Raw genomic sequence first — 24,799 nt, forward strand, 5'->3', positions numbered from 1 at the left:
AAGTACAAACAAAGTGACTTGATTTTTATATTGTTGTAACGAACAAACTCCCCTGAAAGAAATGTCCGATTTGCATAACGAGCCCATAGTGTCTCCAAACTAAGTTTCACACTACACAGGAGCATCACCCCAGTGCACACGCTGCTCTCCTCATGCCTCGTCCTTCCCTGGCAGCCTGATCTGTCCTGTTTGAGCTTCACTCTGATAAGTAGGACTGCTCAGCTCTGGCCCCTCACATCTTGTCTCTGCTATCCTTGTGTGCTGATGTCTGCTTCTGTCTTTAATATCCACTGACCCATCACGCACACTGAGCATAAGCTGAAGGGAAAGCCTGAAGTAACCCTCCAAGTAACAGACACTCTGTTGCTGTTGTTCAGTGGAGTAAGAAAGTGTGATCCTAGTACCTTCTGAAAGTCACTTAGGAGTAGTCTTGGATATGTGTACAGGAAAATTCAATTACTGGGGCTGGAGAAATGGTTAAGAGGGTACTGGGTGGCTCACAACACTGTAACTCCAGCTTCAGGGGATCTGATGCCCTCTTCTGGCTTCCACAGGCACCTTTGTACACACACACACACACACACACACACACACACACACACACACACACTAAAAAATTCAATTAACTGAGTAAGGATGGACAGAACCCTAGAGATGAGCGACTGCTGGCAAGTGTCCAGAGTTGGGGAACTTTCATGTCTCTCTCCCCAACATTTCAATCATGGATGCAAAGATACCCAAAGATCCAGGTGTTATGCTTGGTTTCCTCAAAGAAGGGAGCTGGAGCCAGCTTTAACCAGGAGGGCAAAGGCCATCTGAGAAATTAGTGCTCTTTCTGCTTCTGTGTCATTCATGCCTGGCCCAGGGAAAATCTCTAGTGACAAGGATGCCCACCCAAGCAAGTTTTCATCTTTGGGATGGAGAGAAGCGTTGAGAAGAGCTCTTGGGCTGACTTCCTCACAGCAAGCACTGTGGCTTCAACCCTGATAGCCTTGTTATGGTTGGCAAAGCTCCAGGCCTCTTATTTTCCCACATTGCCCGGAGGCGCTTGTCACTGTATCATGGTTGTGATTGCTGGTTACATTCAGGACTGATGTGATGACATCATTGACAGACATGGGGTAAACTGGGAGAGATGAAGGCACAGTGAGGAACTTGGCAAGAGAGCTATCCATTGTTTTCAGGGTCACAGGACTTGTCTCAGTGGGGAGGGGGGTCACTGGCCCTTTCACACGTTATCAGCTTTATAACAGTCACCTTCCGTGTTTATTAGAATATGCTGATAATAGTATTTGCAGTTCTTACGATATGGCAGTCGTTTCTGGATACCAATTCAAACTTCTAGATTGTAAACTAGATGCCAATCCAAACGTTCAAGTTTATCAACTTAATTCTGAGTTTAAATATGTCCCTAGAAGTAATGAAGTGCTGGGTCATCTGGACTTATTAAAGAGAAAGAGAGAGACTTTTGTATAGCATGTGTATTTACAAACCTAAAATGTTTAGTGAGGGAGAGCTGAAGCAATTCTTCTGAAAATCAGGATCAGCCATAAGAGAATCAACTCTCTTCATCTCCTCTCCCTGCCGTTATGTGGGTGTTAAGAGCATGAAATGATGTGAAAATGCATCTTGAAGCAGGGTTGAGGGAAATAAGCAAAACAAGGAATGTCCTGTGTGTATTTCTGGAAGAACAGGAGACTTAGCTTATACGGTGCAAGGGTGATGAACAGGGCTGCACTGTGGGAGGAGGAGGGGTTTCTGGGGTGGTGTACTGTAACTCCAGGCTTCTTATTTAGCATAACCTAACAGATCCACGGCCCAGCCCATCTCCACTCTCCTACACTCTCCAGTACTGCCTGGTGCTTAGGGCTGGCCACTGATGGCAAGAAGGCTCTGCTTTCGATTATTAGAAGGACCGATTCTGTGATAATTGTATCCTTTCCTCCAGTAGATATTACAGCCTTTACTAATTACAGCCTAGTGGCTCCGGTGCCCCCCTCCCCTCAAGCAAGTTTCTTTGAGACAGCAGTTGAAAATTGGAACTGTAAAACAAATCTGGAAGAGGCTCGCCCTGCTTTTCTATCTCATAAAACTGAAAGTAAAATATCTGTGAGGTTCTACTGAAGAAAAATTTGGGAAGATAATTTAGGTTGCTCAGTAAAGAAAATGTGGCTATTGGAACCAGCCATGCCAGCCACCGCAAAAACAAAAATGTAATCAGGAGAAATTACTTGAAATGTTTACGTTCACTTCCAGTCTTCAAATTAACTCGGAGCATCGTGTTCCTCTGGGTTGTAATTCAAATGCTCTCTTCCTCCCCGGATTCCTATAAATGTAGCGGCTGAAAAGAATCCTTCCTTCTAAGCAGGGTGACTGCTACACATTTACCATTTTTGCTTCTATTTTCTGAGGTCTTTATTGCCCCCATGACACTTTGAAATCACAAAACACCTACTTCAGACTCTCTGCTCAATAGACTTGTCTTTCTGACTTGGAGAACAGGGTACAGAATGTTTGCCAAGTAGAACTGAACCATGTTAGTCTTCAAGCCGAATAGCCTTAGCCTTTGAATCAGTCTGACTACATTACAGAGGTCAGAGGTCCTGTCACCTCCTAGCATATCCCTGTCTCTCCAGTGCCCTTGACAAATGCTGCTGCTTCCTCTTGGGTTTTGGTGATTCAGAATTCAGTGCTCTGTTGAGTATGCTGACAGAATTTGGACACAGGCCAGCACGTCAAATAGCTGCTTGCAGGTGTGACAAACAGAATATGTTTGCTATTCCTCCAGGTGGCAAGAGCTGCTAACACGGAGGGCCAGGCCTGCACACTGCAGCCTGTCTAAATTCTGCTGTCACCTGTTCTCTCCTTTGTTTGCTTCTTCTTCTCGCAATGTAGAAAACATACTTATACCCAAGACACCCAAGAGTGCAAGTGGGCCATTCAAGCAAGAAGAAACGATTTTACCTTCCTAGGTCTCATGCCTTGTATCCATGTTCACAACCAGATTTGGGGGAGGGAAGTAAAAAGGAAGGGAGGGGACAAGGGTGAGAATTCTCAGTTCTGATCCATTTCCAATCTCCCATTTTTCAGATGGATAGTGACAGAAACTGCCAGGAAGAAGAAAAGCTGCGATTATAGAAACCTCATTGCTGAAAAGAAGCCAAGCTAGATGCAGACTAGCAGTAATCAAGAACCTCCCAGGAAGGCCTAGCTAGCATGGTGGCACAGGCCTTTAATTCCAGCACTTAGGAGACAGAGGCAAGTGGATCTCCGTGAGTTTGAGGTCAACCTGGTATTCATAGTGAGTTCCAGAATACTCAGGACCATGAAATGAAACTCTGTCTCAAAATATAACCATATCAAACCAAACCAAACCAAACCAAACCAACCAAACCAAACCAAACCAAACCAAACCAAACCAAACCAGACCCTCCCAGAGAGGAACCATAGCACAAGGTTGGCTTCGCGCTGAGGACTCCAGATGGCGCATGCGTCTCTCTCTCGAGCTCTTGTTCTGCAAGTGAGCCAGTGCGTGGGCGTTGGCGTAGGCGTGGGTGTGGGCATACAGTTTCCTACCAGGCGTCAGTGTCTTCTGGTGTCCACAGGTCGTGTTTGAGAAAATGAGCAAATATGCCTCACTGCAGAGGGCTAAGCTACATCTGGATTTCATCCACGCAAACTCGTGAGTCCAGGAGGGGTCAGAATGGGGTAGTTTTTCATATTCAATTGGAAAACAAAAGCCTAATGAACTTAGTAGGACAGATTTAAGAATGTATTTATACTGCGTGTAGTTCTTTCAGGGAAAGTAATAATGCTATTCCTGGGGACTGAATCGTTCAGTTAAAACCAAGTGGAAAGATGGCCCCACCTTCATCAATTAATAAGTCTATTTAAATGTTGGCCAGCAGATTAGAACCACCTAACCATCCTTTCTGTTCTTGTTCCAATGCTCTGGAAGACACTGTAAATACCCATGTTGCTTTACAGAGTAGTTCCCGTGTGTGGACAGTAATCGGCTAGTTTCTCTTTTCTGCCAGGGTCAGATTTCTTTGGCACCCTCTTACTAACTGCTAATTGAAACACTACAGTCTGGCTAGAGAGATGACTCAGCAATTGGACCACCTGCATCTCTAGAGGACCTGGGTTCAATCTAAAGCCTCCACTGGACGGCTCACAACCCTCTGTAACTCCAAACACCACCTTCCAAACTTCTGAAGCACCAGGCATGCACTGTGGTATGCAGATGTTCATGCACCAAAACACCTTTACACACAAAATGAAACATTGGAAAGAAATAGTATAGTCCATTCTTCACTATGGCTATTGACAGCTTCCCCAAGTGCATGTTTAGACATCGGGGTGCTATGGAGCTACAGATGAAGATAAAAGCCTGTATATGTTGCTATATCTTTAGCTCCTCCAATGCATATGTGTTTGCCATACAGTTGATGAAGGAGGTAGGGAGCAATAATATAGACTAGTTACAACCACACACCACGATGAAATGGAGCAAAGCAAGGTCATGATGAGACTTAGATTGGTTCCCTACTTAAGTTACGGTTAACTCACTCCTGGGACTCTCCAATTAATATTTTCTGGAGTGAAACTACGGGTAATAAAAACCCAGAGAGAGCCAAACCATGGGTGAGGGAAGGCTACTGCAGTCAGACTGCAGGGGCAAGAGACTGCGTTTTTTTTGTTTTTTTGTTTGTTTTTGTGTCATTTGTCACTTCAAGTTCGGCACAGGGCCGCGGAGAGTGTTATGCAATTCATATGGGGTGTTTGGTGTTTAGAAATTACTTAGTCATTTGTATTTCCTGAAAGTATTGACTGGTATGATGGCTGGAACATGTTTGAATGGGATGGAGGTATTGAGAAAGCCAGGAAGGGCAGCTGTGCTGTGTAGGACAGTCTGCGTGCTTTTAAGGTAGCAGAGAGTAGGCGATATCAAGCAGATACTTATCTACCATGGAGAATGGGTCCAGTAGCTTAAGGACGAATGAAACAGTTTGGAGTAAGTTCAAGAAGTGTGAGCCAGAGCTACAGAGACTGAGTTTTATGGTGGAGGAGCACCCCACCTTTGTTGTGTACAGTTTGTGGTTGCTGTTGTAAGTCCCAGCTCGACTTTCCCACACCCTACCCCGAGATACCAACGACCGCAGCTCAGTTTTCACCTGGTTGGCAGAATGACAAAGATAATGGCAGCACGATGCCACCCAAATTCTGCAATAGACCGATGGCATCTTCTCAACTCCCTGGTAGATCTCCATCCATAAAAACGGGAGTAAAATATTTTTGCTTGCTTTTTGAAATAGGATTTTGCTGTGGAACTCAGAGTGGTCTCAAACTTGAAATCCTCCTGACACAGCCTCTCAAGTTCTGTTTTTTTTTACACTCAATATTCAGTCTACACACCCTAGAGCCAGCCCTAGAGTCAAGCACATGCTTTCTCAAAGGCACGCAACTCTTCTTTTCATCCTTGCTGCCATTGCCTTCGGCCCAAGCCGCATCATCTCTCATCTGCACCACCCCCACATAACCTCCTAACTGGTGTTGTGCTTCCAACCCCAGCTCCTCCTAAGCCTGTACTTTCTAAGCTTCCAGGCTGGGCTTTTGCAAAATGAACCAGAGAGAAAGGCCGTTCATGAGAACATACTTTGGTGTTAGTCACTTGCATGCAGGCTTGTACAAACCCTTCTTTGCTGCAGCAGGAATTCCCTATGACCCAGACATATCGTCACTTTAGCCTGGTCTCTGTATCCATCAAATGTCTAGTGTGGTCTCTGTCACTCTTTTCTGCTTTGAGATCTTTGTCCATCTGGAGAGTTTCCACTCTGGCCCTTTAAAGCATAGAGTTCTCATCTTCCAGGGTCAGATGAGGCGTCACCGGTGAGGAGTGTCTTTGGTGAGTTCTCATCTTCTGGGGTTAGATGAGGTGTCACCGGTGAGGAGTGTCTTTGGTGACCATTTGCCTCTCCCTTGCAGGCACTCTTTGTTCTCACTACTGTGAAGGTAGCCCTGCCCAAGGTCTGGAAGGCTGGCTTTGTCTTCATGTGCTTCCTGTGTGTTCTTTGTACCCCATGACCTCCGTCATGAATTCAATCATGACTTGAATTCCAAAAAGGTTCTGTGGGGGAACATGTCAAACACTTATAAAATTCTCTTGAATGAACTAGCACAGAAATTCTCATGGCAGTTTGGGTTGGAAATTTTACACTTTGAAGAGCCAGTGGCATAGTATAGTATTATAATGTTTGCCTGGAATTACTGTGATTTCCACAGGTTGCTTATATACTAAATTTTAACTCCCAACATACTATAAATAGCCAGGTGGTGGTGGCACACACCTTTAACCCCAGCATTCAGGAGGCAGAATCAGGTGCATCTCTGAGTTCAAGGCACAACCAGGGCTACACAAAAAAACCCGGTCTCAGAAAACCAATATATATAATTTGAACTTGTGTCTTTTGTTTATCCAGGGAGGTCAGAAAAGGGTGTCAGACCCCTTGGAACTAGAATTACTGGCACTTATAGCAACCAGTGTGGGTGTGGGGAACCAAATCTACACATAAAGAGAAACTTGCAAGCTAGGTTTCCCCTAATGGTGTGCTAATGTTGATGTGTGAAATGTCCACGTAGGGAAATGCAAAGCAAGCTCCTTACGCTGAAGGGAGCCTGAGTTCACCCACAGATCACCCTTTAGCTGTCCAAGTGCTGGAAGAACATTTGCCTATATCTTAAACCTTACTCTGCTTACACACCTGCCTCACCTTTCTCTTCTCCTTTTCTTTCCCCACCAGCACAACTCACAGTTTCCTCTTTGGAGCACTGGCTGAGCTGCTGGACAATGCAAGGTAAGCTGTCTCTGAGCAAAGATGGAGGGAATTTCAAGAAACAAATATAATCTATTTATGTTTGAAATCAATTTATGCTGAGCCCTGGTTCCAGTGGCGTGAGGTCATTATGGGTGTGAGGTGCTGATTTGGAAGGTTCCGCTGGTCACTCCAGCACCCGTAGTCTATGCTGTCGTGGAGACAAGGTCTTGTTAGGCAGCCCATGCTGCCCCAAGCTTCCTGTAGAGTCCAGATTGGCTTCAAATTCATCATTTTCTTGTCTCCGTGTTGGGATTGTGGAAACACACCAGCGCACCTAGCTCAGGCCTCCATTTTCTCAGCTTAGTTGAATACTGACTTGATTATATTTCTATTCTTCTATTAAAGAAAAATTGCTTTTACCTTCTCTGTGGCAAAGTCTACCCAAGACACAGCCTAATGTTGTCAGATGGAGACTCTTAATGGGGTAGCTAAATTCCCTGTCACAAGCTGATAACATATCAGCTTCTTGAGTTTTGTCTCTCATTTCGAACCTTAGAAATAAGATGGTCTTTCCGAGAGCACACACAGAGAGCAGTAATTAGCCAGCTACCTGAGAATTCCTCCCAGCACCAAAGGGGAAAATCTGCTAGCACTTTCTCTCTCTCTCTCTCTCTCTCTCTCTCTCTCTCTCTCTCTCTCTCTCTCTCTCTCTCTCTCTCGTAGAAAGCAAAATAAAAAAATAACAAGCTGTTCTTCAGCCAAGGGGCACTGAATTCAAGTCAGGAGTTAAGAGGGATGGGGCCAGGACCAAGAATCACCATGGTTGGCTTCTCTGTAATTTCTCGTGGCTGATGCCCCTACAAGGAGACCCCACCCCACTAGATTCTGACTGAAAACAGTTCAGAGTTGCCTTGGTGAACCTCCAACACCATGGTGTGGCCACTTCCAGCCCATGTCTGAAAGTTTGCAGAGTTTAGAAAGAAAAGGAAGATAAGAAGGTCCAAGTAGCAATAGGCAGCTGGCCAGGGGTGCAGGGAACGTGTTCAGTAATAGGACTTGCCTTGCGAGCAAGAGGATTCCAGAGTCCACATAACAATGCTTGGTTCCAAGGTGCGGTTGTAATTCCCATGCTAAAGAGGAGGAGGAAACAGCAGGATTCCTCCAGTCTAGCCTAATTGGTGATAAGTTTTTTTTTTTTTGAAAGAGATGTATATTGTTGATGAAGATGGCATCTGAGGTTTCCTCCAAACTTCACTTGCCCGAACACATGTAACATGCGCTTGGACATCCACCATGCACCACATGTGGACATGTGCAGCCTCTCTCTCTCTCTCTCTCTCTCTCTCTCTCTCTCTCTCTCTCTCTCTCTCTCTGAGAAGAATCAAGAGAAGGGAGACCAGAATTAAAAAGAAAGGTCCAGGTCATCTACTTTTCTTTGAAGTAGTGGGGGAAATGGCACTTTTTAGATCCCATTCCTCTGGGGTTCAGTGGATAGAGAACAGTGGTGGCAAGTATCTTCTCGGGGCTGGCTGTTCCTTCAGCCTTGCTTTATTCCCTTCTGCCCCAGACATCCCACACTGGCCTTTTTTCCCTGGCTTTGGCAGACATTGATGTTTTCCACCCTTGCTTAGATGCTGCATTTTCCATCAAAAGAAAATATACTTTTAACATTTTATTTACGATTCCCCATCAGCCTTCTGAAGGTTTTTGTATGCTTCCCTGTTACTGTAATAAATTATTTTACATTATGTTCAAGATGTCGGTGATTTCCTGTGTGTGTAAAGAGTAGGATTTACCTATCATAAAAGAATATTGTATAAGGAGGGAGGAAGGGCAGTAACATAGGAAGGGACTGCTGGAGATGTCCTAGTGCAAAGATGATCCAAAGAGGACATCTGCAGAGGCAGAAACTATATAAAATACCTAGCGGGCATCCTCTATAAACAAAACTGTTTCTTTAAAGTCTTCCATTTCTGCTGGGAGATTCAGTGGTAGAATATTTGTTCTCATGTGCCTGACCCTGTATTAGATATTTAACACACAAAAAGGCAACACCAAACAACAAACCCAGCAAACTTTTGACTTCAGTACCATGGCATTTACTGAGCACCTAATGTGTCCACGGTTTTTAGTAAAAGGCACAATGGTATAGTGGAAACATTGGTACCTGCATACTGGATTGTAGTCAAGGAATAGCAGAGACTTTTCAAAACTCACTATTCCATTCAGTGTGTGTTTCATGGGTAGCAAATCCCTAAGAAAGGGCAGGGATTCTTGCAGAATTTTTATATAATGGTACCTTCAAAGTATGTTTAGCTCCAGGAAAAAACAAAAGCAGCTCTCCACCAGGCTAGCAGAGTGAATGCAGTGTGCTGCCTCTCAGTTTATTTGGTGTGGTTTATGGTTTGAGACTGATGGATATTTCGGGAGGGACATGGTTTTCCATCACTAGTTATACCAGCTACAGTACTCAGTCTCCTCTTTGACTATGTGTGTAGACAAGAGCATCTGCACAGGTTTCCTAGCCCCCTCCTTCCTCACAGACTCTCTCTTCCTCAGCACGCATTCTTCCTCATCAGCCAAGACCTCATGGTCTGTGTCTCTTCTCTTACTCCCAATATGGAAGCCAGAATCTTGGGGCCCTTCCTCCTTTGCCTAATGTTTTTTTACTTCTATACATCTTGAAATATAAGAAATAGCTATGTATTTTAAAAACTGAGAAAATAAGGGGAAAAAAGAAAGAGCAGAAAAATCACTGGTAATTGCATCTCATAGAGCAGGAATCAGAACTCTTCTCTGTGAAAGGGCAGAAAATAAATGTTTGTCTCTGAAGGCTGTCCAGCCTCCGCTGAAATGACTGTTCCGCCAACGTAGAGCTAAGAAAACCATAGCCAGTACTAATATGAACAAGTACGATTGTGTTCTAATAAAGCTTTATTTATAAGACAGTTGGTGAGTCAGACTTCATCTGTAGTCAATAGTTTGCCTACTTGCAGTCTAGAGAAATCCTTTATTAACTTTTTGAGGGATGGGTAAAGTATTTTCCCAGTATATATGGAGCCTGGGGCTCCACCTCCACCATTGCAAAGGAACTCATTTCCTTTGTACATGTATATGTATATATATATCCTTTAAATATATGGTCACATGGTACAAATGACAGTAATTTTCCTTTTCTGAATTTTCAGTTTTTCAACTGGGATATATCATGAAAATCATTCTATGGTTCCGTATTATTCTCCAGGAAGTCTTTAAAATATAAACACTATATTTATACTCATTTTTGAACCTTTTTAAAAAAATAACTACCACTAAATTTCATCTCTAGTCTTTTAAGTTACTAAGTCATAGCTTTTGTAATAATCCCAAATTATGGGTGATGGCATTTCTTTTTATATGAATGTACAGTGAACCGTCTTAGAAATTGATCTTAAGTGATTTATGACTTTTGTATTGTTTGATATCTGATAATAGGTTACACCTTGCATAAGCTATTGGGATTAATGTTATTTTTAAGGCACGTTTTTTTTTCTGTGAAGTAATGTTATTTTTGCATTGTTTCCAGAGATGCTGGGGCTTTGCGACTTGATGTGTTTTCAGGTGAGCACACATTTCCTTTCTTGTTTTTCCTTCTAAAGAAAAGCCTATAGCTACTTTACTTTTATTCTATTTCATCAAATCAGACCTCATTCTATAGATTTTTAATGTAATCTAAGTGCTTCATGAACAGTGTCCCTGTGGGGAGCCGGATTGAGAAATGCATACTCTGAGGGTCAAATTGCTCACTTACCCGAAGGCCCGTTTACAAAATGATCTCTTCTAGAGTCCTGTGGAAACATCTGAGTGATTTGGAGCCGTGAATTTGGCCATGGAAAGCAGTTTTCTTTTAAAAGTCACATTAACGTAATCATTGTTCATGATTAAGCATACATCCCTTTTTTCTTCCCATAGTTTAAAATGCATAAGTGGATATGTAGTACACATAATTATCTAAGTGTTACAACCACAGACCCACTGTACTTTCTTTATTGCCTCCATTTGTGGTCCCTCAGCGTTTTGTGCACTTATTAGTAAGTCTTGGTAGATTATGTTGCTAACGACATTAGTTTCTGTGATGCAGTTAATGCTGCCTTTCTACACCAACACACGCAACCTTCTGTTAGTTTTGATCACACGGGAGAGAATATTGTCCATACATAATGTGATTCCATCTCTGTGCAAAAGGTGTCTCGGATCACTTCTCTTTTCTGAACGTGTTAAGATGAGTGCTTAGGGTCCATGAGATAGGTAGATGTTGAAACCCCAAGGCCTAATAAATGATACTCTCTTCAGTCTTCCTATTCAAATTGTGAAAAGTTTGAGAAATAAATGAAAATATGAGTCTCTGTCTCTGAGAAATAACATTCGGATATAGTTTGTAGTCTTTTGAGAGAGTAAATGCACTTGCAGGTCCAACACCAGGGTTAGATGATCACAGTGGGGAAAAAAACATCATAGAAAGAGACCATTCAGGTACTTAATGACACAGAGGTATTAAGAAAACTCCTAGAAAAAAAACCTTACACCAAGTTTTCTGAAAGGAGAGTCAATGCCAGCTGGTGGATCAGACAAGGGCAGGGGAATATGTCATAATTCACTTAGGAGATATTCAAGATTACTTCGGGGAACATAATTGTCTGGCATTGTGGTCAATTGAGGGGATGATGAAGGTTGAAGTTGGAAAACTAGGCCATGACAGAGAAGCGTGACTTGCCCTGTGGCTTGGATTTTTTCTTGAGAGCTCTGGGAAGTCAGGGCAGGAGTGGTGTGTGCAGCAGGCTAAAGTTGGGCTGCATATTGTGATTAAGGGAGGAAGTTAGGGAGCTGTTGCTGTCTCCCAGAAAAGAGATAGTGACTGTCGAAGTGAAATCAATACATCAGAATAGAGTCAGCTAATCCCCGTGAGAAGAAGACCAGGACGCTGAGGGCCCATGTCCAGGTTGGGGAGGAGTGGAAACTCAGTAGTCCTGAAGTGTTGACTTGGCCAAAGTCCAGTGCAAACAGCAAACACTGCAGAAAGGATTAAGTTTTGTGGAAATGATAATGGTGTTTGCTTTGGGAAATACATGATTATTAGGTGATAGGAACCTGAGCCCCATAACTTTTAAAGAAAGACTTATTTTTATTGTTTTTAAATTGCGTTTTTATGCATGTCTCTCTGCGTGTGGGTTTGCGCATGTGAGTGAAGGCACCCGCAGAATATGGAAATGAATGTTGGGTTCCCCTAGAGCTAGAATTACAGGCAATTGTGGGTTTCCTGATGTGGGTGCTGGGACCAAGACACAGGTCCTCTACAAGAACGCTATGTGCTCTTAACCACCGAGACACCTCTGTAGCCCCAGACTGACTGCTTTAAGGGAGTGAGGTAAGGCTTTCTCTGTGTGGGTAGTAGGGATGTCTAGATTTTGAGGTCACATCTGCTCACCCCTAAGCCCTTGGTACTATATATCTGTAGTGTGTCTGTCTTGGGAATCATGGTCTTTCTAAACTGTTTGTATCGTGTCTTCTGTGTTCTCCCGTGAGTTATTATATTTTAAAATCTTCAGATTTAGTGGTGGCTACTGAGAGCTGCCGAGGCTCAGTCATGTCCTGGGCCATGCACTTCTTAGTCCTGGATAGACAAAGAGCAAGGAGGAACAGCTGTTATAATGAGTATGAGGTCACATTACCAGGACCCTCCCCAGATAGTTTATGGTTTAAATGTGGTTTGTCCTCTGAATGCTCCTAACTTAGACACTTAGTCATCAGTGGGTGACATTGAGAGATGTCGGGACTTTGATCCCTAGTGGGGGGGGGGTGATTAGAGCATTGGGGATTTCATCCTCCAAAGACATTAATGTTGTTGTATGTAGGTTGTCATGAAGTTTGACTCTGGGCTTCTGGTTACCTGTCTTGCCGTTTGGTCGCTCTGTTTGGCATGCTCTTGCATTCAGTCTTTGTACTGGTGTTTGGTGTACCGTGAAGCCCTCACAGAGCTGAGCAGAAAATGGCACTGGTCTCTTAGGCCTGCATAATCATGAAATGAATAATTATTTTTCCCCTCATAAATTATCCAGCCTCAAGCATTTTGTTATAGTCACAAAAGTGGGCTAATACAACTAGGTGCATCTTTTAGATATTTTTACATTGGCTACCTTGAGTATCGCCTCAATTTTAAATGTGAATTCTAATTGAACTTTGAATACATAGGTTGATTTATATGCTAAAAAAATGTAATTCATGACAACAGAACACATGTCAATGATTGTCTGAGGACTAGGTCAGGGTGATCAGGTGTGGAAAGGGGAGGGATTACAGAAGGTCAGGAGGAAGTATTTGAGGTGCTGGGTGTGTTCTTTGCTTGGATTGTGATGTTTTCACAAATACATAAGCATTAGTCAAATTATATACTTTAAGCATATTTTATTTATTGTCCATATGTTACTCATCAATAGCACTATTATTTAAAAAGGCAATGTATTAGTACTCACATCCAGCTGTTGAAATTAGTTTCAGAACTGGTTTACAAACTGCAGGCTGAAATTAGATTCATTAGTTTTGGTCACCCCTTTAACATTTTAACCTGTAGCTTAGATTATGTAATTTAATGGCTCTCTTCATCATCAAAATTGACTTCTAGTGACTCAACCGTTTCCAGAAACAGATATTTGCTGCTGCGAAGAAACACTCACCAAAGGCTCTCAGAGGGATTAACTACTTAGAAGGGAGCCTGATGAATTTTATTAAGAAGGGCTCAGATTTATTTTAGAATTACCGCAGTCTTGGAAGGGCATAAAGGGAAGAGCAAGAAGATAGAGAGATCCTGGGGTCACCTCTCGTGGTTATCACCCCCCCCTTCTCCTCTGGGAAAATTACTACCTGAATGTCAGGATCAATCCAGGTCCCAACCAGGGCCTGTCCTGCTGTATGCATAATTTACTCACCTGCAGAGGTTGCGTGTTAATATAAATCCTTTTTGCTGTGTGATGGTTTTCACCCTGCAGTTTCTGAGGAAGCCATAGCCCAGACTCCCTTCCCAGCCCATCTCTATTTCATACCTGGGGCTCCATGCCTGCCATGGAGGAGGATGAATAATTATGGGAGCAGCGTGATTTTCGGATGAACACATTAAGCCCAATATTTATTAAGACTATCTGCTTTCTCTTACAGTGGAGAATGAAACACTGCAGGGAGGATTCATGTTGTGTTTCCTGGATGACGGATGTGGCATGAGTCCTGGTAAGTTAATTATCCAGGTGCCTAACTGGCGGTGGAAGGAAGCAGCCTGCAAGCCCACGAAATAAATAAAAATAAATTCAACTATCTATTCCAAACAGAGATATGGAGCAATTAAGGGAAATACATGTTGGACAACTTGTTTTGGAATATTTTAGGGTTAAATATTCTAGCAGGCAAAATAAATTCTTTTTAACCATCTAAACCAAGACGCACAATGACTGTATATGCTATAGTCAAAGCACATGAAAGACAAATCATTCTGCTTGTAAGACAAAAGCACCTGGGAATGAACAGACTACAGATAGTAACTGAATAGAATCTGAGACCCTTCTGTTGCTCCTCTTTTACCTGTTAGTTGCAGGAGCCCCGAGGCAATTTCCAATGCCTTTAGGCTATTATTAATTTTCTGCATAACCTTGAGAAAGAGGTTGTTTCTCCTTGTTTTTAGCAGTTTGCGGGTATTTTTCCTCTCTTGTTTCAGAGGGTTAGTTGCTTTGACGGGATGTTCCCATCATAGCAAATACATCTATAATATATCTCAGGGTTTATCTTTGTGCATCTAAGGGTAGCCCCAGTTGACACCTCATGGGTGTACAGGGAAGACTTTGGGCAAATGAAACGATACATCTTCTGATCCTGACCATGGGTTGTTTTGGATATTAACTGGACTTCTTATAATGCTGTAGGTGTCTTCAGCTAAGGTTCTGATCACTCTGCTTAGAAAGTGGTGATGAATTCCAAGCAGACTGGGCACACACATGAGGAAAGGGCAGCCATCGTTTGCAGAGAAGCTGCGGGCATACGTGAAGCAGTCAACATCCCTTTTTAGCTTTGGTGTCACCGCTTACTTCCCGTAGCCAATGGACTAGTTTAAAAAATGCCCCACCGACCCACACATATTCTCCTTTTGATATTTTCAATTTATCCTGGGTTAATTGGGATATGTGTAACTCTGTAGTGGGAATCAAGGAGCATTTCTACATAGGAGAAAAAACAGTATTGTTGAAAGAAAAGCTCTTTTAAAGAGGATTGTTTTATTATGTTTATTTTTTCACTGACTTATTTAGTAAACATACAGGTTAGTGCACTTCTTAATGACATTTTCATTCATGTATATATATCATTGTGCGTGTACGCTTTACCTCCCATCATCCCCAGTTATTTACCTTTCTCCCTCTAGTTGGTCCTTTTCTCCCTCTGTATTTTACCTCACCCACTCTGATGTAATATACATGTGTATTATGCATGTGTTTAGATCTGGGTTCTGCATAAGAGAACAGAGACAGGTGTATATCCTTAGTGTGCCGGTTGGTTTTTGTTAGCTTGACACAGGCCTAGACATATCAGGGAAGAGGGAACTTAATTGAGAGAATGCCACCATAACACTGCCTGTGGATATTTTTATAGGACGTTTTCTTGATTAATGTCTGATTTGGGAGTTCCTGGACCACTGGGAATGCTGCCACCCATAGGCGGGTGGTTGTAGAGAGTAGAAGAAAGCAGGATAAGCAAGTCAGTCTCAAGCATTCCCCCAAGGCCTCTGTTACAGCTCCCGCCTTTAGGTTCCTGCCTTGAGTTCCTGTCCTCATTTTCTTTGATGATGGATTGATGTGGAAGTGTAGGCAAAATAAAGCCCCACCCCAAGTTGCTTTTGGTTATGGTGTTTTAGTAGAGCAATTGAAATCCTGACTAAGACAGTTGGAAATCAAGTAATACATTAGAAAAAAATGATCATATGTGACTGAAAATACAACTTACCTGTGGACTCAAGTGAGCTAGAACCCTCCTGTTCCATAGAAGAAGACCGTGGTGGTGCCAGGATGTTTCTTTCTCCCATCTTCCACAGTCTCCATACCAAATGTGTCTGCACTATGTTGCATGACTTTATCTTTGGTTTCTTTTTGTTTTTCTTTTGAGACAGTTTCATCATGTAGTCCCGACTGGTTGGAACTCACAATTTAGATCAGCTTGTGTCTTTAAAGTTAACACAAGCTATCACAGTTCTAATACTGTGCAGGGACAGTGTTATTCCCCGTGATAAGGACTTCACTGCAAATGCTCCTATCACTCTCTGGCTGAAGACTCAGTGAGTGCCCAGCGCTTCAGCGTAAGGCTCGGACACCCTCCCTTCACTGTCAGTGTCTCATGAGGTGTCTTACTCTTGGCCCCACCCACCTTTTGGGACTTTTCTTGGAGTAGCCACTTTCTTGTACTCCAACCATACCTGGCTTGACCCTCAGTGCCATTTCCTAACTGTTGTATCTGAAGGACTGACTTCGTTGGTTCTCTGTCACGTCACTTAGTCCTCTTGGACATGATCTCGTATTTTCTCGACTTTTCCCTACCACTTCACTAATACAGATCTTAATGTCTTCCTGTAAGTGTAAATGTAAAGTAGCAAGTGCATGTGGAGTGTATAACATTCCTAATACATAGGAAACTGTCAATAAATGCTGGTTAATCTCATCATGGACACTTCACCTGTGGCCTACTTGCTTATGAGAACATGTGGCCAAATGTCTTTAGCTCCAGACTAATATCCTGGAGTGGCCTTTAAATATCTCACTCGATTGATGCTGAACTATAGCATGTCTGTGCCCACATGGGCACAAGGTCTCCCCCATAACGTTAAACTGTGCTTGGCAGGTTAGTAGGAAGAGAATTTATAATTGGGAGATCACATATTCTGAAGTTCAGAGGTTTCCTTCCTAGGATCTGGAATAGAGAGATAAGAATGGTGAATCTACAGGTCTGAATCTCCTTCCTCCCCAAGGAGCAGCAGCAGGGAAATCCCTCTTTCCTCAATGTCACCTGAACCCTAACCCTAAGCAACCCCAGGAGAAGGCTACTATCTTGTAGACAACTGCAACATTTACATTAACACTTATCCTTCAGATAGCATGCCAAGCATTTTATAGATACATCTGCTCGTTTCATTTCTTTATCATAACTGTGGTGTTAGCACATTCCTTTTAAAAGCAATGAAGTGAAGGCTAACAGTTTTAAACTGTACTTAAGGTCACACAGCTATGTCTGTCAGACCTTCATTACATTACCATGAGGATCTTTTTCTATGATTCTGGGTCTTAACACTAATCCTTGCCAGTGGTCTGTCTCAAAAGCTATGGACTTATCCTAATGCTCTGAGAAATGGGTGAACTTCTGACAGCTGAACTCAATACTCATAACAGATCATTCCTAACTGCCTTAAGAACTCTGTCGATTTCAGATGAAGTCCCAGACATCATTTACTTTGGAACATCCAAGAAACGGTTATCAACCTTGAAGTTCATTGGACAATATGGCAATGGGCTTAAGAGGTGAGAATTGTTCCCCCTTAAAATAGAAATAATTTGCTGATACTGAAAACAATATTGAAGAAATCTTACAAGCAGGCACAGCCAGCTGAAGTTTTATTTTACTGAGCATCTAAACTTGCTTTGGAATCTTTATATCCATAACCGACTCAGATCTTTAAAGAATTCCTCATGTAGAATAAGTGGGTTCTCTCCCAGGCATCCCAGAGCAGCCCAGTGTCATTGCCTCTTTACGTTCTATTGTTTTTCAAAGCATATTTGAGCATTGGTGTGGTATCTGCAGTTTTCTTTAGTTTGCTTCAGTATAAATGAGGCATGTGTGACTCCTTCCAGGGCCCAGAAATTGTTCTTTTGAGCCTTAGCTGGAGCTTCTCTCAGAAGCTTTATCCCAAGCACAGTCATAGGGCTGGATCTTCTCAAATTCATCTGCTGTGTTTTGAGAAGTCACATAGTACTTGTGCACTCCTGGGAATGAGTCAAGCAGATGGGTTATCGAAAAAAACAACCTGTTACAGTAAACAAAATCATGCCCCTTGTTTCTTCTTTATTGGTGTCTTATGTAAATCACTGTGCTCTTATTTTTAATATAGCGGGTCCATGAGGATTGGCAAAGACTTTATTCTTTTCACAAAGAAGGAAGAGACCATGACCTGCCTGTTCTTTTCTCAGACTTTCTGTGAAAAAGAAGGTCTCACTGAGGTAAGAGATGGCACTTTCTTTCCATTTCCATGGCAACTGTGCAGCTTCCATTTACCCTCTCATGAGGCGACGTCTGCTATAACTTCTTGCAGATTATGACTTAGAAATCTGGGCATATGTTTGAGGAATGGACAGAAGGTGTCTGTGCACTCTGGGGTCACTGGAGGGCTTTTTGGAGAACTTAATTTTGTGCTCCTTGTGCCCACATTTCCCGGAATAAGAATCTGTCTTTGGCATGGTAATATTTCTTGGGGATGCCTCCTGAGACCTTGACACCATTTGTGTCGTGCACAGTTTATCACTTTGTAAGTAAATAGACTGTCGAGGTCAAAGGCTTAGAACACATTCCATAAAGAAACTGGATGCAAAGTAGACTGAAATTTTTAATTCTGGTGACCACAGATTTTAAGCTCCCTTAGCTGGACTTCAGACATCTTATTAATTTATAAGGCTCGAGTTCTGTTTGAATGTCAAGTGTACTTCAATGCACCATACGCATATGGCAAACAACTAGGCCCTCAGCAATGATTAGATTCCGTGGAAGGAAAAAAATACCAACGCAACAGCTGAAGACCCTGTCACCATTAAAACATTTTCGGCCTCATCACAAGGTAGTCACACACATGGAAATTGGTTAGATGACAAAACTGGAGTGTTGTAAAAGAATCTTGCTCAATGAGTATGTGTGGCTGTTAATAGCAAAATGCCAAAAAGCAGCAGATTGGCGGGAGAGATTGGAGAGCCTCGAGTGGCCAGTGGGGAGCTTTTGAAAACAATATGACTTGCATTTGGGCAGGCTGGTCTGTGGAGATGGGTGTGGGGTCTGAACAGCATGTCAGTGTGAGCCTGCTGCAGGGATTGGTTCTGAACCACAGCGACAGCCTTTAGGCAAAGAGGACCTTGAATGGCCCCTTCCCGCCACACACACAGAGGACATTACACACACACACACACACACAATCATTTACTATGTGCACATTCGCAGAGGTTTCCTCTTCCAAATGTGTGGTTTTTTTTGGCTATTTTCCTACAGATGATCTTTAAGATGCCTCATTGTATTGCTGCCATGCAGATATTCAGGCATTCTCTCTGAACCTTCCACTGTACAAGAGGATTTATATAATTTCTTTCCTCTATTTTTGCACACAGACATAGCTCAAAAGTTCTCTATCAAAAATCAGGCTGTGCCCATGTCCAGGCTTTACATTCTAAGGTCACGCCACATCACCTTGGAGTATGCCATCAACTATTCCATAATTGCTTTTCTCTGATGTACCTTTGTCTTATCTAGAATGAACATTACTTAGTGTTGTGTTTGCTTACTGCTGTCACTGGTAATGTGCTCAGCCTCCTATGTTCTCAGACCCTAATCTCCTCTCTCTCTCTCTCTCTCTCTCTCTCTCTCTCTCTCTCTCTCTCTCTCTCTCTTTGTGTGTGCCCCCCCCCTCTCTCTGTGTGTGTGTGTGTGTGTGTGTGTGTGGAGCATGCTCGCTCTTTACTTGAGTCCTGAGTTGGAGAGCAGCTGAGACTTTCTGTGCACAAACATCTTTCAATCCTGCTTCCATACTGGGTCACAGTTTGGCTTGGTGTCCTTTCTGAGCTAGACCTCATTCTTCTTCAAGTTTTGGAAGGCTTAGCTCTGTCATCACCTTTCTTGTATATTGACTGAAAAATCTGAAGCCATTTAACTTTGTTCTGTGGTCTTGAATGCGATTATTCTTTTTTCTCTTTCTCCCTCCCACTGAGAGAACCTTCTTTATCCGTAGTTCTGATGTCAGAGTATTCCCTGGGTGGTTTATTGGCAGCCATTGTGATGGGCACAGTAGCATCTTTCCCTTCTGGAAACCCATATGTCTCACTTCTGGGTGGTGTTTTTTTTCAATTCATATTCACTTTTGTCTTCTTTTACAGCTTCCGTTTTCAACACGTAGATTTGTAAATTAAAAAATATTTTTCCATTAACTTTTCTCTCATATTTTCTATCTTCACTTTTTGCTTTGTTTTCTGGGATGTTCTCAATATTTATCTTCTAATTTGTTTATGTCATTCCCCCTCCCCTCAGTTATATTCTCAATTCCCAAGAAGTGTTTCTTATTTGTTCATTGGTTCTTTTTTTAAAAATGATACAGTTTTTTATTTCAAAGACATAGTATTTTCTATTATAGCTGAAAAATTGTACTTATGTCATTTGAATTATTTTTGTTATTTTTTTATTTTTATACACACTAGAAAATGAATCCAGGGCCTCAGACATTTTAGGCAAATGCTCTATCATTGAGATATATCCTTAGCTTAATTTTTCTTAAATTTAATTGATTTGTTTACTTTATATTCCAGCCACAGTTTCTCTTCCCACCTCTCTTCTCATTCCTCTCTCTCCTCTCTACCCCACCCCAACCCACTCCTCCTCTCTTTCTGTTCAGAAAGGGGCAGACCTCCCATGGGTATCAACAAAGCATGGCATATCAAGTTTTGATAAGACTAAGCACGTCCCCTTGTACTTAGGCTGGGCAAGACAATCCAGTATGAAGACTAGGTTCCCAAGAGCCAGTCAAAGTGTTAGGGATGGTCCTGCTCCCATTGTTAGGAGTCCCACAAGTAGACCAAGTTACACAACTGTGACATATCTGCAGAGGGCCTAAGTTGGTCCCAGAGAAGCTCCCTGGTTGTCAGTTCAGACTCTAGGAGCTCCTACTAGCCCAGATTAGTTGATTCTATGGATTTTCTTGTGATGTTCTTGACCCTTCTTGCTCCTACAATCTTTTCTTCCTCTCTTCAGTAGGATTTTCTTAGCACAGCCTAATGTTTGACAGTGAGTCTCTGCACCTGTTTCCATCAGTTGCTGGATAAAGGCTTTTTGATGACAGCTGTGTATCCTCTATTCCTAGGAGTCTTATCTGGGGTTATCCTTGTAGATCGTGGGAGTTTCCCTTGCACTGGGTTTCTATCTGACCCACAAATGCCCTGCTTTCCAGTCATATCTTTCAGTACTGTCCCCTTCCATCCATTTCAGCCCCTCAAGTTCGCATCCCCACCTACTCTCAGCTCACCTAGGGTCTTCTATTTCCCCTTCCCAGGGAGCTCCATGCATCCCCTGCCCCCGGGCCTTCCTTCTTACCTAGCCTCTCTGGGTTTGTGGATTGTGGCATGGTTATCCTTCATTTTACAGCTAACATCCACTTATGAGTGAGAACACAACATGTCTGTCTCTCTGGGTTCATCTTTGGCATAAATTTTAAAAAATATCTTAATTTAGGATCCCATTAAATTGCCAAGATTGTGTTTGAACTTGTGACCCTCTTGCCTCTACTTCCTGAGTAGAGGGTTTACACACATTTACCTACCTTACTCTGAAGATTTTAACAATGTTTTTTTTTTTTCTCCTTGAAGTTTTTATCTTCCTCAAATGGCTTCTGTTTCCACAGATTTTTTTTTTAACTTGGTTTCTATTTGTTATACTAGAGGCTTTGAAAAGTTTTATTTGGTGGGAATTTCCCACAATATATTTTGATTATATTCATTCCCCTCATCTAAGCTCCTCCCAGATAGTCCCCCCACCCCTGTCCACTGAACTTTATGTTCTCTGTCATATCAAAGGGTTTTCTATGCCTATTCATGCTGAACACTTCAAAGGGCAACCTATTGAAAGCTCTGAGATTGTGGGTGGGACTTGGCAGCTGTGAGTGCTATAATCTAACTAGCTGTTTTATTGAGGGAAACCCTTCTTATTTTCATTTATTTTTATTTCTGTGTGTGTGTGAGTGTGTTTGTGTGTTGTGAGAGAGAAAGAGAAAGACATACACACAGAGTCAGAGAGAGCGTGTGTGCATGTGTGTGTGTGTGTGTGTGTGTGTGTGTGAGAGAGAGAAAGAGAGAGAGAGAGAGAGAGAGAGAGAGAGGGCCTTTTGTGCCATGGTGTGTGAGTGGAGGTCGGAGGACACCTTGTGGGAACTGGTTCTTCTCCTCCACCATGTGTGTTATTCCAGAAATGGAACTCAACACTTGGTGACAAATGCTCATACGCACTGAGCCGTTGCAGCGGCCCTGACAATGGAATCTTTAAAAACAAAATTCTGAGTATACATATTCATTGTCTGTCTCTTCCTTGTAAATCTAAGCTTCAGAAGAAAGATAAACTTTTAACTTTGTGTTTTGTGATTTGGAAGAAGAAGAGAATGAAATGGGATCAAACAAAGGAATCTTTGTGTGTGTGTGTTTCATAACAAATGATTGTGTTTTACAAAACCAGGTCGTAGTTCCAATACCTTCATGGTCAACAAGAACAAGAGAGAGTGTCACAGAGGACCCCCAGAAGTTCTTCACAGAGTTATCCATCATTTATAAATACTCCCCATTCAAGACCGAAGCTAAATTGATGGAACAATTTGATATGATCTATGGGAGATGTGGTAAGTCAGCAAAAGTAAAATTTTAATGGAAGCATTTATTTTTGTATTTTTTCTATCAATGGTCTCAGGTATAGTTTTACACAAGGTAACTATTCATTCTATCCATATGGGTTTTATCTTAAGAGAACCCAGATATGACTTACTGTAAATCCTTGACACAAGTCCAAAGGTTCAGGCTTCAGCTTCTGAGTGAGCAGAGGATGCTGAAGTTTGTGCCTGCAGGGCTCCTCAGCCTTGTACTTCATAGCAGAGTTAGCCATCAATTGCAGGTTCTTAGTTTGTGTGTTGCTACATTGTTAAGAGTTAGCAGCAGGGGCGGGGAGGTGGTTGTTTACATCTTTAATCCCAGCACTCAGGAGGCAGAGGCAGATTGATCTCTGTGAGTTTGAGGCCAGCATGGTCTACAAGAGCTTGTTTCAGGACAAGCCCCCAAACTATAGAGAAACCCTGTTTCAGAAAAAAAAAGTTAGCATAGCATCAGATGCAATAATTGCCCTCATGTTTGTGTGGGGGAAGCAGCGCTTCATCGCCCTTCTCCCAGATGGACAGATCCTTCCCTCATTGCTTTCAGCCTCCATTGTCTTTAGCATCTAGACCACACTAGCTATAGGAATTTCCTTGTGTTAGTCTTTCTCTAGACAGTCTCCATTTTTGTCTCTCGAAACCTAGAAGTCTGCTTTAGAGGAAGCTCTATGTGTCCTACTCTTAGCAATGTTTCCATTACTATATATTTAGCAAGATTTTTGTAATTTCATTTCCAAGTTGGCCTGCTTTATCTCTGAGATACCTTCTGGAACCTGTGGCTTTGTAGTTTAAAGATGTTGATTCTTTCCCTCTGTCATTGAGAAGAAAAAGTGGCAATTAAGTTATTATTTATATATTAATATAAATATTATAATCTTTTTGTTTTAGGTTAGGCTTGAAGCAGTGGCTTTTATGGTATCTTCAGTTGTATTTTTATGCCTGATTCTCATCATTCCTCTCTTTCATGGCCCCTCCCTGCTCATCCCGGCCCCTTTCCTTCCCTGAGTTAGTCTCCTCTTACAATTTCCTATTATTAGACTTCACTCCACTTTCTGTTTTCTCCTCTCCCTTAAGATCTCTTCCTCCCCTGTCATGATTTCCTTCTTAAGCTTGTGCCCCTCGACATACATAAATACTTGTATATGCACACAAAAGTGTAATTTTAAATCTACGTTCTACAAATGCAAGAAAACAAGCAGTATTTATATATATTAATGGCCATTTAATCTCTCAGAGGACTTCTAATTATTAAGTTCTCATATAAATATTAGTATAGTGGTTTTTATTTTTGCTTATTTTATTATTCTTACGAGGTCCATTCAGTTGGTTAGACAAATGGTGGTTTTGTTAATTTCATATGTGTATACACGGTATTGTGATCATCCTCATTCCCACATAACCCTCTTATAACCCTTATACTCTTGTGGGCTTCCTTCTTCCCAACTCGTCCCATCCCATTTTCCTGTCTTTGTGTGCGAGTACAGGTCGTGGGCACATGTGAAACCACACAGAGGTGAGAGACCTGAGGTGACCACACTATTCAGTAGTCTATCCAGTATTTAGATATGAGCATTTTGACGACGAAGTTTTCATTTTGACTGCAGAGTTTTTGTTCTTAGCCCGTATGCTGTTCTCTGTAACGAAGGAAGTATAATTAGTTTCCTTTTTTAATTTCTCTGAAAAACCACATTTGTCTTCATATTGTAACTAGTTTTGTGAATAGACTGTACAGTTTTAGTTAACCATTCCTTGGAGCAGGAGTCAGCAAGTCGTAGCCACAGACCGAATTTGACATGATGTATGAAGTTGCAGGAAGAAGCTTCTCTCATGATGGATGAGTAAGGTACCAACCTATGAGTATAGAAGAATATCATTAGGAGTCATTGTATTGGTCTTCTTTGTTGTTGTTTGACCATTTGTTGAAGGTGCTGTCTTCTTTCCAGTGTATATTTCTAGCTTCTTTGTCAAAAAACCAGGTGTTCATAGGTGTGTAATGGCTTTATGTTTGGATCTTCAGTTTGATTCCATTCATTCTGCTTTTTATTGGCATAGCTGTGTAGTATAATTTGAAATAAGAAATGATGAGACCTTCCACATTTCTTTTCTCTCTCTCTCTCTCTCTCTCTCTCTCTCTCTCTCTCTCTCTCTCTCTCTCTCTGATTGTTCAAGACATGGTTTCTGTATGTAACAGCCCTAGCTGTTTTGGAACTAGGTCTGTAGACCAGGCTGGCCTCAAACTCACAGGTTCACCTGCCTCTGCCGCCTAAGTGCTGAGATT

General features: G+C 42.1%; 1 protein-coding gene across 1 annotated transcript in view; it reads left to right on the forward strand.

Annotated features, from left to right (window-relative positions):
- Positions 1-24,799, forward strand: part of Morc1 (MORC family CW-type zinc finger 1) — a 192,738-nt gene that overhangs the window by 22,683 nt on the left and 145,256 nt on the right. Inside the window, exons 2-7 of the mRNA XM_075992002.1 lie at positions 6,801-6,854; positions 10,381-10,415; positions 14,004-14,072; positions 17,302-17,392; positions 17,980-18,088; positions 22,338-22,497. Coding sequence (XP_075848117.1) covers positions 6,801-6,854; positions 10,381-10,415; positions 14,004-14,072; positions 17,302-17,392; positions 17,980-18,088; positions 22,338-22,497 — 518 coding nt within the window. The remainder of the gene's footprint in view (positions 1-6,800; positions 6,855-10,380; positions 10,416-14,003; positions 14,073-17,301; positions 17,393-17,979; positions 18,089-22,337; positions 22,498-24,799) is intronic.

Source organism: Microtus pennsylvanicus, chromosome 1 (genome assembly GCF_037038515.1).
Source record: "Microtus pennsylvanicus isolate mMicPen1 chromosome 1, mMicPen1.hap1, whole genome shotgun sequence".
Lineage (NCBI taxonomy): Eukaryota > Metazoa > Chordata > Mammalia > Rodentia > Cricetidae > Microtus > Microtus pennsylvanicus.